At 30.9% G+C, this 12,933-nt stretch overlaps 1 protein-coding gene across 1 annotated transcript in view; it reads right to left on the reverse strand.

The window, feature by feature from the left end:
- Window positions 1-12,933, reverse strand: part of Sardh (Sarcosine dehydrogenase) — a 172,905-nt gene that overhangs the window by 144,059 nt on the left and 15,913 nt on the right. Inside the window, exons 5-6 of the mRNA XM_085806741.1 lie at window positions 10,497-10,676; window positions 915-1,038 (exon numbers count right to left, since the gene is read on the reverse strand). Coding sequence (XP_085662867.1) covers window positions 915-1,038; window positions 10,497-10,676 — 304 coding nt within the window. The remainder of the gene's footprint in view (window positions 1-914; window positions 1,039-10,496; window positions 10,677-12,933) is intronic.

Here is a 12,933-nt window from a genome sequence, read left to right on the forward strand (position 1 = left end):
CAACAGATATAAAGGAGATCTTGGGAATGTGGGAGAAAGATGTAGGGTTCATGGATAAAAATCACCCCAAAAACGTTGCAACTGATCGTGCATCGGAGTTGTTCAACGAAACTTGCCTAACTCATTTCCGCAATATCCTGAAAGGGAGGAAGAAACAAACCTCCTTTGGACAGTTTTTTTAAATGATCTGCATGTGAAAATGAGCAAAGCGTGACGAAAATTAAACGTTTCCGTAAGCACTTCACTTTTTCTTTTAACTATGTATGTTTTTATAGAATATGTATTTGTTATTTATAAATAAATGTTTCTTCTTGTAAATACATTTTTCTTATTCAAAATCATTTAACAAAAACAACTGAGGTGGTGTTTTGGGAGCTGGAACAGATTAATGACATTTCAATTAATTACAACGGGGAAAACTGCTTTGAGATACGAGCAGTTTGACATATGAGCAAGGTTATGGAACGAATTAAACTCGTATGTCGAGGTACCACTGTATTAAAGACTGAATAAGTTAATCATAAACGAGTAAGAATTTAAAAGATTTTAAATCCTGACTTAAATATTTTCAGTAGTTTGCAATTTCAATACCAATGCAAAAAAAGTTGTAAAATATAAGTTTGTATAGTATTTTAGCCCATTAAACAGATTATTTTTATTTATATTAAATAAAATATTAGACTAAAAGAGTCCCAACACTGTTTAAAGTAACATAAATATATAATATGTATATAATAAATATAGTTTACATAAAGCATTATTCTTGACCTTTATTGAATTTATTATAATAAAATATTATTTAACTTTTATTTTCCCTATCAATGTCATCATGTCTATAGCAATGAATTCCTACACCAAATCTTTAAATAAATATAATATATTGATAAATGAAACAAGCAGATAAATCAAATTACCAGTACAGTTGACAACACAGTTAGACTTCACAGTTCCTGAAGTTGTATGAATAGCATTTATTTTCTTTGTTCCAAATTCATTTTCTATTACATCAATTCCAGTCACAGCACATTTTTCAATAACCTAGAAGAATTATTCTTTTAATTAATCTCCCCCCAAAAAATTAAATCTTCCAAAGCTTTAAAATTTTTAAAATTCAAAATATATTGGAATGTGATATATGTCCAACTATGAATATGATATATGTCATATTCTGAATGTGATATATGTCAACTAGTTGCACAAAATGGTTTCATATAGGTTTACATACATAAAAAATACACATCGGAAACAACTGGATATCAAGTCAGGTTTATTTAAATACATTTCAAAAACACTAAATCACATAATTTACACCTGGATATAAAAAACTGCCTACATAATTCCCATAGAACACAGCAATAAATATATTTTTGTAAAAAAATAAATAAATAAAAAACTGCACTTGCAACCTTCTTTACTTTAAAAAAAGGGGGGACTATAAAGATATGTCTTTTTTTAATTAAGAAAACAGTACAAAACTCCTTGTATTTCACAAAGTATTCTACGAGGCTTACAGATGTAAGTAAATAACTCATAATACAAGGAGATACAATTCAACAGTAAAAACATAATATCTAGGTCTAGAGAAAGGAAAGATAAAATATAAAATACAAATATTATTATTATAATAAAAATAGTAAAATATACCATCAATAGTTAAACTACATTAATACTCCTATAAAAGAAAATTAAACAACTTGATAATAATAAAATATAAGAATGAAATAATACTTATAAATAGTACTGATACAAAGGAAAAATGATACACCAATAATACATAATGTGATCATACATAGACAATACATAAAATAATACGATACATGATACATAAAATAATATGAGCTTCTGAGCTTCTAACAAGATCATAAAAAACAGAAGGCTACTAAATAGATTAGCTGCCCCAAAATCACTTTAAATGCACTTCTGGCACAGTATCGCCGCAAGCACACAGTCCACTAGTAAAAATATTAAAATGAAGTAAATTCCACAACCGGTCAAAATTTATAATCTTTATAAGTTTATAATCTGGTCGAAAATGCCTACACTTGAGTTGTTGAAAAACAATTGGGAAAAATCTCTTTCTCCACTCAGCCTTCGAAGAAATAAGGTATTTAGCATTCCAGTCGACCACAGTTTTCTCCCATGCCACGTGCTTTCAATAAAACTTGGGAGGGTACAACTCTGATATACGCCCTAATTTCACCAAATGTGGCGATATGTGTTCTGCGCTGGTTTTTGGCGCGATTGCGTGTTGTAGGGCAACCCTGTTGACGTTGAAAAATCTTTTGCTGGAGCTCGTTGGTTCGCGTCTGTGTCTCAGAAGGTAAAATGGTGCAAGTTGTTGAATTGAAGTTCGTCAAAAGGAAATGTCATTGTGGCCATCCTGTTGAGGGGCAGTGTGGGTATTTGGAGGTGTGGAAAGAGGGTCTGGGAGATTATTTTTAGTGGCTGTGCATGATAGAAATAGGGAAATTTTCTGGATAGTGTGTCTGCCTGTCATATAAATATGATAGTGATTATGTGGCGGCATGTTAAAGGCGGTATGAAATTAGTATTTCTGTTGTTCAAAAAAGCATTAATTCATGGTAAGTGCATTTTATTTTATTCTTGTTTTTATTTTGTAGAATGTTATGTTCATTGTTTTTTTAGTATGAATTTCTGTCATTATTGTTGTTTTTTTTTAGTTATTTGAAATTTATTTTAGTTTATTTTGTTGATTAGTGCGTTTTGTTGATTGTGCAATTCGTAGATATTTTTTTAAAGTTGAAACAGAATGCTGTGTACATGGTATACTTTGAAATTTATTGTTGCTGTGTTAATTCAATAAAGCGAGGTGTGCGTAATTCGTAGATTCGTTCATTGCCTAAATTGTGCAATTTGCAGATTTTTTTTAAGTTTAAACAGGATGCTGTGTACATGGTATTCTTTGAAATTTATTGTTGTTATGTTAATTTATTAAAGCGAGGTGTGCGTAGTTCTTAGATTCTTTCGTTGCCTAAAATGTTCCATTCATAGGTTTTTAAGTTAAAACATATCGCTGTGTACATGGATTCCTGTCAAATATTTTTGGTTAGAAACTTTACGTTTTTGCTATCTAAATTTTTTTGTTTTTGTTTCGGATTTTTAGCTTAAATTGTGTGTTCAAAACGCAGTTTTTGCATGTGCGAAAACCGCGTTTTTGGAGACATTTTAGGCTTAAAGTTCGAAATGTAGACAAAAAATTTAGATAGTAATATGGCAGCATGGAGTTTTGGCGAGAAATTTGGCGACTTGAGGGTGCATATCAGAGTAGTTCGGTTGGAAGCAAACAACATTAAATCAATATCAACATAAGTCGCCTGCTTAGCCAAATGCTCAGCCCTCTCATTATTGAGAATACCACTGTGGCCTCAAACAAACGTATGCAAAACAAATATCTTCAGTATGCCTAATCACATGTAAAACAGAGTAAATTTCCACCGCCAATCTTTCAGTCAATAGTGTATCACGTAGGAAAGAGTGAAACTGTGTAAATAAGATATTTAAACGTCTTATTCTGATGACAAGAGTTTTGTATCCATTTAACAGCAAGATTTAAGCTCAGAAACTGGACTTGAAAAACAGAACATACATCTGGTATCCTATATTGAACAGCTACATTATCCCTCTCATCTTCATGAAGAACAAATGCAAGGCCAACCTTTCCATTTAACTCACTACTTACCATCTGTGAAACAAATAATTCTATATTCTTGGAAAATATTACAGTACAAAGTCCATAATCTGGACTCGTCGGGACTTCGGCGATTCCGGATTAGGAGTTTTTCCGGATTATAGATCATCAATTTAAATCTGGTAAGATGGTATGCAGAAATTATACAATTAAAATTATGAAATAAAGAACAATTATGATCTAAAGGGTATTAAAATTTACAAAAAAAAAAGCTTAATATTTATTTGTTTACTTTATTAAACATTTCTTTCAACGTAAGTTGTTTAAGTTGCTTTGTTTTTTGTGCTAATACTTTCTCTTTAATTCTATAAACAGACATAATTTCTTGTTCATTTACAAAGTTCCACTGTTCAAGTCCTGTAACTGCTGTGTCGAGAATACCGACTAACTTGTCAATCGAAAATTTTTCGTTTTCAATAACTTCTCTGTCACTTTCTTTCGGAAGGGTGCATGGGTAAACGCTTTACGCGCATGCGCAGCGGACGCGCGCATTAAATAAGGATGCGTAAACGCATTACGAGCATGCGTAAGTTTGTGGCTTTGAGGTCCGGATTATAGATAATTCCGGATAATGGACATCCGGATTATGGACTTTATACTGTATTATCATAAGTGACAACTGTTATGTGGTTTGTGTCTGAAAGTTGAGGTAAATTTGAAAAAGAAAATATTCCATTCAAGGGATTGCAAGGGTTGTCATTAGAAAGTCTAACATCTGGTTCATTCAAGATTATTAAATCAGTAGGAAGAAGACCAGAAATAACAAATGCAGCCTCATAACTAACAAACCTGCAACCAACGAATAATGCAGAGGAGAAATCTTCTTTGAACCCTTCTAAGAAGTTTACAGCTTATTTTCTTCCTTAAGGAATTCCCCTAAGCTCTTAAAGCATAGGAAATGAGTGGTACAATAGCCTGATTATAAATCAGTTTCAGAACATCACTTTTAACCTCCATAAGTGTTCTTTGAAATTTGCAGAAAACATAGAAGAAATTTTTCACTCTTATTGGAAATATAAAAAATATGTTGCTTCCACTATAATTTATTCTCTGCAATAATTCCTAAATATTTAATCCACAGCACTTTTTCAATAGGATCATTCCCAAGAGTTAAATCAATCTTATAAGATGACACTGAATTTTTTGTGTATTATCATAATTTTCGACTTTGAAAAGTTAAATTCAAGCTTGTAGTGCTTTGAGTATTCAAAAATATAGTTTAAAATATTCTGAGAATGAGCACTGGCATCATTAATTTTCTGATACTGTACAATAACAAGTAAATCATCTGAAAAAGTGATTTGTTGACTATTCTGGAATTTTCTCAAATTACAAAGCAAATCATTCATAATAAGATTCTAAATAAAAGGACCAGAAACAGAATCCAATATAAGGACCAATATGAGGACATCCTTTCTCCAAATCAAATTCTGTTGTCATTAGGGCTGTGGAATCAGAGTCGGGCAGATTTTGGGGTAAAAGAAGTCAGAGTTGGAGTCGATAAAAATATGTTGACTCAGACTCCAGTTTTCATTGGCCAGTTTGATTTTGAAATGAAATTAAAATGAATTGAAAAAAATTAATGACAGGCTGAGTTATTATTTTTATTTATGAACTGTATACATTAATAAATAGTTATTTTCTATTTTATTGACCTAGTAACAAATAAATATAAGGGAGGAAGATGGATGTGATATTTGCCATTAGTGATTACATTAATTCATTTAGTTACTTCATTTAGTTACAAATCTCACTGATAAATTTAGATAAACAGCAATAGTAGCAACAACTCCTAAAATTGATGCCATTCTTAGGAAGCGAGCAGGAAAAGGAGCAATTATTGATGAAGCAATGAGATAAGGAAGTGCATATTTGATGATAAAGAGCTCTTTAGAATTAACTTTTTTAGGAGATGTGTATAACCCTAATGTTTCATTAACAGAAAGACTGTGGAATGATCTTGCAGAATTGGAAACTTCTTTCTATACCGTATATAGCCACAAAAAAGCTGTGATCTGAAGAATTGACAGGAGGCGGGAATGGGATGTTTGTTCTTTCTAAAATGGAGGGTTTATTGCAGAAGGAATCATTTCTTCAATGAAGAAAATAGAAACTAGTTTGCTAGACAACAAGATCTTGCTGGGTTCAATATATGTAGATCCAAAACACCAAATTTTCTTGGATGATGAACAAATTAAAAAGGCAAAGAAAGTCATCTATGAACTTTCATTAAGAGTGAAATTATTCTCAGAACAATTGGAGAATTCGAATCAAAACAGTCAAACTGCAAACATTGCAATTGAGTCTCTATCATCCTTTTCCATTTATGAATTAGATTTGGAGAAATATTTTTGGATGATATTGAAAAGACTAAGGCAAAGCGAATGAAAATAAAAAACAAGAGCCTTTAGATATAAAAATGAAAAAATACAAACAAGATTTCTACACGGCCTTTGAAGAAATAAAGAAATATGATTGCACTTACAAGACACCTCTTTTAGAACTTATAAAACTCTATCCTGAAAAGTTAAAAGAAGTAGCCCTAACAGTAACAGCTCTTTCTCCTACTCAAGTCAGTGTGGAAAGACTTGTCTCAGCTCTGAAGTTTATCACATCCGATATGTGGCCCTCCAACAAAGAAAATCTTGCCAAAGCTATACTGTTTCTTAAAATTAACTAATGCCATATATATGAGGGAGTCGGAGTCAAGTTGGAGTTGGAGTCATTAAAATTCCAGGAGTCAGAGTCGGAGTCGGTTCATTTTCCCTACCAACTCCACAGCCCTGGTTGTCATAATACCCAAAGTAATTTCAGCTGAACGAAACTGCAAGAAACTCTTCGTTAAATAAAATACATTCTTAGGAACTTTGAGACACCTAAGCAAATGAAGAACACCAGGCCACCGCATTATCGAATGCACCTTTAATATCCAAGAAAATACAAAAGCTGACGTAATTCCTACACTTCCTTTGAGCAAGAATATTACATAATCCAAGCAAAGCATCATCAACAGACCTTTGAGGAGTAACTCATCTTTACTCAAAAGACCAGAACAACTGAGACAATAGTTAAGTCTATTTAAACATAGTTTCTAAAGACACTTGCCTACACATGAAAGTAAACTAATACAACAATTGTTATCAATATACATGTTCGAAATCTCAGCAGTTTTAGAAATAAGAATAACCCTCGTACTCCTTCAGCATCGTGGAAAAATGGCAAGCTTGAGACACATATTAAACAAGGCATGCAAGGCAGAGGGGCAACCGATATGAAAATTTCTAATCATGTCATTAGTAATCTTATCGGAACCCAGAGACTTATTCGAATTTAAGGCGCCAATCATGCAATCAACTTCTGTGGCAGAGAAAGAGACACCATATTCGCCATCATATGCCAGATCGGCCTCACAATGCACGATCGATGAAAATGAGTATTATGTACAAGAGAAACATGATAATCATGATATTAATAAGTTGTGTAGTAAAATACAAGTAACTTATACTTACATAAAAATCTTCATTCATCTTCTACTAAGTAAAAGTTAATAGCTAGGTATTTGTCAAATGCACAACATATGTAACAGATCCTTATGAAGAATACTATTCTTGATTAACAGATCAGTTTTATTAAAAAGAAAAGAAGAAAGTTTTGATTTGCTACTTTCATTTCTGCTATTAAATAATTTTTATTCAAATAAGAATACTTTTTGTTTTTGCATCCAACTTCCTAAGCCTTTTTCTTAGCACAGATTTGAATTGGAATATAAACTAATATTGTTTATATTACAATACAATTATACTAAACAATTATCTTAGACATTTACTTCTGGTTACAAAGTTTCTCAAAATAAGATACAGAATTTTATGAGAATAGATTCAGCAATAGGGGTAAAATGCATTTGCTTTGATAGTACAAAATGCAACTTTTATATGGTTCCCAAAGAACCAAAGTCCAATTAGTAAAATATTCACTCTGCTTTCACAAATTAAACACAAAAAGTCCACATACAGTGCAAAATTTCTGAAGAAATAATAAAAGTTTGCCAACACATATCCAATTATTAGAGACATTTTAAACCATAATTAAATAAATTGAAAAATGAGCTGTGACTAGTATTGATATAATAGAAAATAAATTTGGAATATACAGAAATTAAATGCTATTCATACATTTTCAGGAAATGTGAAGTCTAATTGCATTGTTAAATGTACTGAGAATTTAATTTATGTCTAAGTTTCTTATTTCATTTATCAATTTATTATATTTATTCAAACATTTGATATATGATTCTATTATTGTATTTTTTAAGTTAGTCTCAGAACTTCTCTTTAATTTAAGTAGCAATGCAAAACAAAAGTACCCCATTTTAGTGATGGTTGAAACTTTATTGGGCTAATAGAATTAGTTAACTACAGAAATTAATTGTTCTTATCTTAGTGAATTTTATACATAAATAGGTGGAAATTTTAGTATTTAATGTATAAAAGCACAGTGAAAGTTTTACTAACTGGACTTTTGCTCTATGCAATTAATAAAAAATTTAATTCTATGTTTTAAAGCCCATATTATGTCAAGTGGAAAATATAAGTTGTTAATGATTATATTAAAAACATTTTATACTCATTTCATAATTGTATTTTATGAATAATATATCTTATATTTACATTAATTTGTTTTTGAATAATAAATAATATTCCTGATTGCCTAACATTCAATATAATAACAGAAGCATGTTGCCAACCAAATGAAAATACCATAAAAATGAATTCTGATATTTTTTTATTTTTCATTATAAATACTTATGTTATTTACATCATGAAAAATAAGTATCCTTATCCTTAAATCCTGTTGTAAAACTGTTTTAAAAGTTATTATTTTTAATACAAATTAACAAAAATAAGATATTTAAATCATAATATTTAAATTGTTTTTAAAACTTCTAACCAAACAATGATAAAAGAAGTTTATTACATTTGTTTTTAAACAGCAGTAACTAACTACCATATCTGAATATTATTCCATTATATTTTATGATACATAGTGCAATTTTGGGGGGTAAATGCTGTTTTAGAAAACAGTTTAATTCTTTCCTACACTGAAATGAATTTCAGATCATATTTGAGTTGATACTGTTTTAGCAATCCACATTTCAATAACCTGAGTTCAGACTTAAAAGTTCCTGTAAATGGTAACAGAGAAGATGCAGTCTTGCTTCTCTTAATATAAGGTGTTTTCTCCCTCCTTCCAGCATGCCTTCGTAGTGTAACGGTCAGTACACTCGGCACATGTTTGAGAGGTTCTGGATTGAGTCCCGGCAAGGGCACTGCTTATTTTTCATATTTTTTTAAGCAAGATTCAAAAATATTAATGACTCTACAATGGTGCCTGGATTAAAAAAGGTGGTGGATGATGATTCTTTACCACCAAGATCTGGCAAATGGGTACCCTAATCACCAGTAGCCCTGTAAAAGGGAAGATTTAAGGAGTTTTCTTCCTCATTCCAGCATGTCTTCCGGGTGTAATGGTCAGCACACTCGGCACACATTCGAGAGGTCAGGTTCAAGTCCCGGCGATGACTTTGCTCACTTTTTCCCGTCTCCTGCATCAAAAATCCCAATAACTCTATATTATTGATAAAATAACTTAATTTTCTTTCTTGAAGTAGTAAAATTAAGGTCCTTTTATATATCAACAAGTGCAAAACTGCACTTAAGCTAACTAATAAATTTTCCATCTGGATAAATAAATAATAACATCATATAAGCCTTCTAATGAACTACAATAGGTTTTAAAATGTTAATAATAATGCATTTATTATTTAAAAAGAATAATTAATTTAGAATTAAAATTTCACATATCTGGTTGGCAAAAAATATAACGTAACAATATAGAAGGAAACGGTACTGTTCTGTTATCAAGACCAGACTCGAATATCGTCAAAAGCTGATGATCTGGCAAAAAATTTGAAACATAAAATTAATCGCCAAAATATTTACAAGACAGCAAGGTTATTCCTTGCAGGGGTGCAATGCATAAAAGTACGCTAGTGGAGAAAGTCAGGAATGGACGGACTCTTGTGATACCACAACTAAAGATTTTAAATTCATTGTAAGTACTTTTTATACAGTTTGGCATATGTAAGTACTTTGTGAATATGAAATAAAAATTTTATTAACCATTGAACACTTTTTTTTTTAAATTTTGGGTGTGGCAATACTAGGAAAGTATGCGGGCAGCCAATGGCCTAGGAATGGTCCTGCAAGGAAAACCCAATGCAAAAAATTACATGACAGATATTTAAAAAATTAGAAATTTTTAATGTAAATTCAAGAAATTAAAAAAAATCATTTTATGGTTTTTTGCACACTTCAGACTGAATTCCTGAAGAAATTGTATGGAAATGTTTCATTTCTAGACAAATCCCAAATTTTCAGATTCATAGTAAATACAATAATAATAAAAACACAAGTTACCGCTACAACTTTAGAATTTGCATTCATGCTGTCAATTTTGAAAAGGCATTCTTTTACTTTTTCTTAAAAACGTTTACATTATAATGACTTTAATAATAAACATTGGCGACTTCATATGAACCAATCTCTTTGCAAGTTTAGCAAAACATTTAATGGTGATTATGGTCCTGATAACAGAACAGTAGCAAGAAAACTTACCAATAAATTAACATTACTGTTAAAATCTGTTTGCATTAGCTGAAGAAATATAATATTACAACAGAACATAACAAACAATTAATGAAAGATTAATAAGGAAATGTATAATATACTTTAGCACCAGACTTTGTTGCAGCACGAACAAGTGAGACGCAGAAACCAGCTGGATCTACAGTACCATCACCTGGACTGTACAAAGTTCCATATAAATCTTCAGTATTCATTAATGGGTACAGTTTCTTTGTTTCAGAAGGTGATAATACATGAGACTCAATTCCAAATGCTTTGCCAATCTAAATAAAAGTATTATAATGAAATGCAGGAATAAAAATTATGAAGATATTCCATACAAATCAAAAGCAACTAAGCATTATATATAAAACAGTGTTAAATAGCTTTATTTATTACACCACAAATTTAACACTCTTGCAGCTAAATACTTTATATAAAGTTTTAAAAAACATTTTTTGATAACATAAAAAAATAAATAGTATGAAATTCCATGGATTCCATTTTAAGACCAAAAAATGAAAAAACCTAATCCACTGAAATGCTATCAAATAGTCAAACTATTTCACATATCCACACTATCAAAGAATATTTGCATATTTCAGAAAACTTATTTGTGAATAGTTAATTAGTTGTTAAGAACATTAGGGCTACTTTAGCAGTGTTCAGTGGTCTAATCCATCCAACTTCTAACAGCTCTATCCAAAACATTTCTGATTTTAATGCAATGTAGCAAATAAGACAAAAAAGATCAAGATGCAATTAAAATATGATAGAAATCAAAGCAACAATCAGTGCTTAAATTGTGCTGGAGCCCACCGGAGCCCGCCTCCAGTACTTCTAATTTTTTAAGATAAACTACAATTCTAGCCGGAGTGCACCAGAGCCCTCAATAAGATGAGCTCCAGTACTTCTTTTTATAAAAACGAACTACAATTTAAAAGGAAAAAAATTAGAATTCCTAACATTTTAGTTTAACAATAAGCAGACCTTGCAATACTCTATTTTCCTAGAAATACAAACTCATGAGAATATGAGACGTTCAAATAAAGTCCCCTCACTCACGCGTGGAAACCTTTCCCTTTAAGAAGGGCAATAAATTTAGGAAAGTTTGTTTAGGAACACATAAATTTCTTGCCAATGCCATCGATGCTTACAGTTAGTTATCCTAGCAGGAAGGAAAATTTGTCTTCTTAAATGTTCGTTAAGTGACAGCGAGTACAATAAGAGTGTTTACTGAGATAAACTGCTCAAGCACGTCCTATACATCGTCTTCCCACAGTATCCACTAATGGGGAGGGGGAAAGTGTAACCAGCAACTTTACATTCATCCTTAGGAGTCAGATTCAGGACTCATTTTACCCCTGACACACATCTGCTTGATGGCTATAATATCAGCAGAGAGCCACGGTCAAAGAGAATGTTGTCTCTCACCAAGATTCCCCTCATTTTTTGTTTCCACCCACTCATACCCTCATTCTGTTTCACCCTGGAATTTTCATTGGCTATACTTTAAGTATGTTTATTTTTTTTTATGATAAAAGAAACCCCCCTAAGATCAGAGCTTAAATTGGGCCAGAGCCTACCAGATCTCGGCTCCGGTGCTTCTTAGTTTTTGTAATAAATCATAATTCTAGCTGGAATGCACTGGAGCCCTGAATAAAATGGCTGCGGCACTTCTTTTATGTAATTGAATAACAATTTCTTTAGAAATTTTATATTAAAAATTTTCTTTTAACAATAAAATTATATTAAAAACCATTTATTAAATTTCAATTTATCTCTTTACAGTTTATTTAATTTTAATTATTTAATTACTTCAATCTTTAATTATTTCAATAAATAATAATTAGTGATATAATAATTATCAATTAAATTATAATTAATTAATTAATTAATTATTGATTGAATAACAATTTATAAACATTAATTAAATAACTATTGATTAATTTGATAATTACTTTTTAATTTTAAAATTATTAATGAGTTTAATAGTCATTTTATTTATTTATTTACTCTTGTTCCTTTTTGCTGATGGTCTTTCATAGAGCTCCAGCACTTCTAATCTTAGAAATTAAGCCCTGGCAACAATAAGAAATCAAAAACGATATTGACTGAAATATAATAGAAAGCAATCAAGCTACATAAGAAAAATAATATCAGAACTGTTACATATTAATATGATGAACCATTAGTTCTGTCAGTAATGCATGAGGATGGTTGGTCTAGTATGGACTCATACAATGCGGAATTTGTGGCAGATATTCTATAACTGCTTCAGAAGTTCATGCATATTATGACATGGTTCCAATCAGTTTTCCAATATGTCTCACGCAAGTTCAGGTGGAGAAAAGTCTGAAGATATAATTCCCTAACGAAGAACTGCTATACTATGCAGATAAATTTCAGAGATTTTCAACATGTGCTGCTGGAGCAGGGGAAGAAAGAAAGATGGCCTTCAATTATTGTCCAGTAGAACCAAAATCATGGGAACATAACTCGCTACAAGATTTTGATATATACCATCAAATCATTTAAGTG

Source organism: Stegodyphus dumicola, chromosome 12 (assembly GCF_044657685.1).
Source record: "Stegodyphus dumicola isolate Sdum_Otavi_A_Nest chromosome 12, ASM4465768v1".
NCBI lineage: Eukaryota > Metazoa > Arthropoda > Arachnida > Araneae > Eresidae > Stegodyphus > Stegodyphus dumicola.